This window comes from Heptranchias perlo, chromosome 17 (genome assembly GCF_035084215.1).
Source record: "Heptranchias perlo isolate sHepPer1 chromosome 17, sHepPer1.hap1, whole genome shotgun sequence".
Taxonomy (NCBI): Eukaryota; Metazoa; Chordata; class Chondrichthyes; order Hexanchiformes; family Hexanchidae; genus Heptranchias; species Heptranchias perlo.
In genome coordinates, this window is record NC_090341.1 from 47,562,835 (window position 1) to 47,568,544 (window position 5,710).

The 5,710-nt window shown below is 39.9% G+C and overlaps 1 protein-coding gene across 1 annotated transcript; it reads right to left on the reverse strand.

Moving 5' to 3' along the window:
• Positions 1-947: 947 nt before the first annotated feature.
• bhlhe40 (basic helix-loop-helix family, member e40) lies at positions 948-5,211 on the reverse strand. Its single transcript, XM_067998941.1, has 5 exons — positions 4,911-5,211; positions 4,723-4,789; positions 4,446-4,553; positions 3,545-3,668; positions 948-2,898 (listed from the first exon to the last, which is right to left on the reverse strand). Exons 1-5 carry the CDS (start codon positions 4,985-4,987, stop codon positions 2,057-2,059), a joined length of 1,218 nt encoding a protein of 405 aa, XP_067855042.1. The 5' UTR covers positions 4,988-5,211; the 3' UTR covers positions 948-2,056.
• Positions 5,212-5,710: the final 499 nt, after the last annotated feature.

Here is a 5,710-nt window from a genome sequence, read left to right on the forward strand (position 1 = left end):
CCTCAGGTTTCATATAGTATGCACCATTCACAATTATGATTTATATCTTGCTGTAATTGGTCTGAGACTGAAATTTAACCATCATCTTTGAAGAGCATCCTGATCTTCAGCAGTGCCGAGTTTCATCCCTCTTCGTTTCTGGCTTTGCAGAACAGAAATTAGGGCCATTTCTCCACTCCTGGCTAAAGGAAAGTAGAAATGGGTTGCCATAACTTTATTTGTAAGCTTTGAGCCAGAATAAATTGGTGAGTTCCTTCTCAGAGTCAATTCAAACCTGGACTTCTAGATGAAAGAAAGTCTTGTAAATACATGATAGAAAGGAGAAAATGGGCTCCCGAAACCTCAGTGCTCTGAGCCCCAATACCATTCCAGTTACCCTTTCTTGTACCCTCACCAACGCCTCATTTCTTTTTGTAAGCGCATTAACCAGAATCATGGGCAACTGCATTGTGCCACTGTTCCCAATCAGCTGACAAGTGAAATTTTTCATAGAGGCTGAAGATGACAGTGCAATGATATATTTAGCTGGCCTCGTTTCCACAGCACCGAATCATCTCTTAGTTCTCTTAGATATATATCACACCTTGGCTTTTAAATCCATTATATATTTAAAAATGGGAAATAATTTATGCACACCGAATTGAGTTATATGTCAGCTGGCCTTTTATAGTACATGATTATGCAACGAGATGGAATGTGATCTATGACAAGGATCAAAACATTAGCTCTGGGCATATTAAGATTTTGCAGACATTTTGAATAGATCTTCAAGAACATTGGTTTACTTGGCTACGTTTTTGAAATGATGTACTGGCTCAACTATATTAACCAACATGCCTAAATGGTAAAAAGTGTTTGCTGAATTTTTTTACTAACAATTTGCTTAATTGAGTAGTGTGGAACCAGCAAACATTAGCTGTCACAACATCTTAATTGTACATACACAATTCCACAGGAAAAATATTTTATTAATCATATTTTTTAAACGAATAGTAACATTTATATATAAACAAAATATGTACAATACAATATTCCATCTGCTGTAAGTTTCCAAAAATAGTCTGTGTACCTCTCCCTATACAAAACTAATCTTCATCTTTTTTTCAAAACATTACATTCAACCTTCTCATATTTTCTGCATTCCAGTATTTACACAAATACAAGCGTTTACCAGCAGACCTATACCAGATGTCAGAACCCAAAAGGCAACATCTTTTACGAATGGCAAAGAAAAAAAAAATGGTTCATCATTTTTAAAACACAAGTTGTCAAAGCACTGTGCGTTAAAGAGGCTATCCAGTAGTGACTTTGGCATTCTCAAAATCTTGACCTGTCCACCATTCACACTTCACACATCAAAATTTACAGCAAATTCTTACATTTCCCTCAAACGGCATGCTGACACATTTAAAATACCACTTCGTACATCACTCGCTCATACGTATGGTCACCGTTACCACTCAACATCCCCTTTAAGAGCCTGCAAGGATATTTACTACTGACTTTTATCCATCCTGCAAAAATACAGGTATATACAGAAGCAGTTACATCTAATATTTGGTGCTTTTAGACTGGGTGGGGTCTTTTAGCAGCATATCAGTGCTATAGGAAGGGCACAAGTCAGTTCCTTGGCTATTATTACAGCAGAAAGCTTAAGCAGCATCTATAATTTCACCATTTACATTCATTTCACAGACAGTGCGTTTACACTTCTGAAACTATATGAAAACTTTGGAGATTTCTTTTAGCTGGAAAATAAGAACGGTTAAGATAAAATGTTTTTTTTTAAAAATCCATTGCACTTTAAAGCCATTTTATGCAAAGGCTTCACATCTGAAGCAATCTGCTGCCCTTTCCTATAACTGTGAATGAATTATGGTCTCGACAGCCATTTCAAACTGTTTACACTAGCTTAGGCTACAACTGTTGGAAAATGGCGTCAAATCTAAATGTAAACACTAGCCATCCTGGGATTACGTCATTTCCAAACTAGTTTTAAATTGAGATTTTTTTTCATGTAAACACACAAGTTCATAGTTTCTCTTATGAAAATAAATCAGTCTTTGGTTTCCACACTCAGGGGTGGGACTTGTTTCAGAGCTTGGATCAGAGCAGATGTGTCCATTGTTGGGGAGATGGAGACTGGCGAAGCCCCCCTTTGAGGAATTAAGAGAGGAGAGAGTTTATCGGGGCTCATCAGCCCGGTCAGTGCGGCCGACGCAGGAATCCCGGGGTACAAAACTGGCACAGAAGTTGGGTACCAGCATTTCTCCAGCATAGGCATGTACGCAGCAGCTGCCGACGGTGGCAGCAGGTAAAAAGGCACGCACAGAGGAGGCGGGTGATGACCGAGGAAGCTACCTCCAGCCAGGTCTCCACTAGTAAAACGGATATCTTCGTCAGACGGCTCCATCCGAGCTTTCTTGACCGGAGGATCATCGTATTCTTGTTTAATGGAGACGATCCTTTCCGCCAAAGGGTGTTTCAGCTCATTTTCTCTCTCAGGACTCTCCAGGTCATGCTTGGAGTCACCTTTGTCCGGTTCACCGCCGTACCCGCTATCGGTGTCGGTGTCACTACCGCTCTGCTCACTGCTGGCCGGACAAGTCCTCTGGATTACGGGCACACAGTTTTTGCCAGGCCCTTCAGCCCTGTCCAAGGCTTTTGGCCTGAAATCCCCTTCCGGGAACCGCGCCAAGTTCTGCCCTATCCCGTTAATATATCCCCCTGAATGGATGTCCGCTCCCATCTTCTGAAGATGATTTATCAAGTGCGCAGACTTCACCTCTCTCAGATTTTCGTGCTTTGCCAAGTACTGCAGCACCTCTTTGGCACACATCTGGAAGCCAGACTGAAATATTTCCTGGCTGGACTCAGATGCCTTAGCTGTCTGTTCACCTGAGAAGTAAAGAAACCTGCATTAAAAGAGCTGACCTACATAGAGTCCTTCCCTCAGAAGTAATCTGCAATTATGGTTAAGGGTCTGTGTTGTATTTTTCAGTTTCAATCTTCTTTCAGTGTGTGTACTCCAGGTGTGTACGTAGTTTAATTTAGAAAGTGTTGTGGCTGCCATTTTTAGTTTGCTGATCAGAATTTACAATCAGCTGCCAGTTTGGATTCTGGTACATGGTGGAAGTTAAAGTTCCCAGCATCCTTTATTAATAAAAACAGATTACTGTTCCAGCTCAAAAGCCTTAATATAGTGTGTTTTGGAACACTCAAAAGTCTGTACAGAGGAAAATAAATAAAATCAGTTGAATTCCTACAACCATTTTTGGACTGTACCAACCCTGTCACTATGACAACAAGTTGCAAGGCTTGAAATTAAGGTTGCAAAACCAGAAAACTAGACCAGTAGTTGACAGAAGTCACAAATCTGCCAATATTAGTATAGAAATTTTAAAAGTATTCTAATTAAAGCTATAAAAGCATAAATAAACTCAAGCAAGCCAGGTATTTCATTTTTATTTATAAAAAATAACAGATAATGAATAGAATCCAAATACTATTGCCTGTGCTTTCTGGGTCTGAATACAGCACTTACCGATTTGTAAACCATTCTGCAGGGCTAATATTTTCTGCTGCTGCTGTTCGATGAGGCCGGTTAATGCCTTCACGTGTTTCAAGGTAAGCTCGAGTACCACAGCTTTTTCCAAATGCCCCAAAGTCTGAAATGAAGACGCATGCATTATTAACAAGGGATGCTTCACTTACAGGGGGGGTCAATGACGTGGCATGCCACAAAACCAGATTTAAAGTCAGTCTGAGGGCAAGGCCCTTTATTCCACTCAAAAGATCAACTTGTATCTCATACCCAGCAAGAACTTCCCAATGTTCATTTACTGAAATACACACAACTAAGGAGTAGCTATCCATTAAAAACCACTATAACTAAACAAATAATATCTAACCATTATAAACCCCTATAACATAACAAATAGTATCTAACCATTATAAATCCTACCCACTTTGATTTTACATGTTTAATGTACTATACCAGTGCGAGTTTACTGAACAGAATATATTAGCAAAATGCTGCACCTCATACATTTAGAAACATTTCCTGGAACCATTTTTAATGGAATAATTTAACAGGTGCTGCCAAGGAGCAGCATTGCAGAAACTAAGTAGGAAATCCCAGGCGTGTATATTATGTAAAACAAGAATTTCATCTCTCTATTCCCCCTCCCCCCGACTGTCTGCTTTATTTAAACGATCTAATTTTGCTTATTTTCATTCAGACCAAATTCTAACCCCCTTCCCCCCCACCCTCTCTAAATGCGTTTAGATCTTCGGTTTAACTCGAAAGCAGCACAACGGGATAATTTAGGTTTACATAAACAAGGTTTTTTTTCACACACAAAAAATGGAAACGCAGACAGACGGCGCCTTTAACACTATGAACCAATTATGCCAAAAGCAGGTTTAATTTCAGCGTCTCTTACCGTCAGTTTGAGATGTTCAGGGAGCATGTCCTTTAACTGTGCTATGCATTCATTAATCCTATCACGTCTTTTCTTTTCTATCAGCCGGTGTGGCAATTTATATGTTTCCTAAAATTTTAAATAATAAAGACTGGGTTAGCAATTGCTACGTTTTTGTATAGATACATTTAACAAGGGTCGTTATGCTATACGACAATCATACTTCACTTAAGAAAACCCTTGTAGAAACAATCCAGACTGAGCAGTGCCCACATACAGAGGATAAAGGACACAGTACCTTGTTGTCGTCGCCTCTCTTTAGTCCCCTCTTAGCCTTATAAACAAACATGTGAGAGAATTCCATTCTGAGAAAAAAAATGGGAAAAAAATAATGAAACTCAGGCGGTGATTTTTTTCCTTAATTTTTTTTTAAAAAAGCTTTCTGTTTATGATAAAGAAAAAAAAAATTAAAATTCGGAGGCATACCCTTGCATCTCGTTGTTTTCAAAAGTTGGGATTTTCGGCATACAAGGAGGAGGCTGGGCAGTTGTGATCCTTTCCATTTCAGTAATTTTGTTTGTTAGTTACTGCTGCTGCTGCTGGCTGGGGTTTTCCTTTGCTATCTCTGTCTGTCTCTGTCTAGGTCTGTCTCTGTGCTGACTGTGATCAGCCCGAGTTTGCTGCACCACACTTACTTGCCTTTAATGAACGTGTGGGTGTACAGCGCTACGTGTTAAACCCTGTGACTCCAGGCACGTCTTTGCTTTTACAGTAAAAAGAGCTCCAGTCACATGAGACTCACGTGTGCAGGAGGCTGTTCACATCTCTCGATCTCTCTAATCTGCCTCTCCAAAACAGGGTGGGGGGGGCATCAGATGTAAAAGAAAAATCAATCAGGATAAGGACGATTCAGCCGACTTCCACTGATGACTGGAATGTTGCATTTATATATATATATATATAAAATACATTAACATTTGTTCCACACGTCGCCGTGCCCCGGGAACGTGATGCCAGGAAGTGATTGATTAGGAATCAATAGTTTTTGAATTGATGACAATTCCAGATGTGGGTGTTTTTGTGGTCAGTTCAGCGAATCGCGTAGGTTTCTGGGTATCGTAGTTCATCATCCGACTTGTTTTGGTCATGTTTTCCTATTAGAAAATGTTAAATGAAGCAAGACTGTAATCCCCCAGCTTCCCTTCTCCAAGTACAGCCCAGCCGCTGCCCATGAATGCTGCAAATATTGGCTCGCATTTGCTTTTGATCAAACGGTGTTAAAAGTT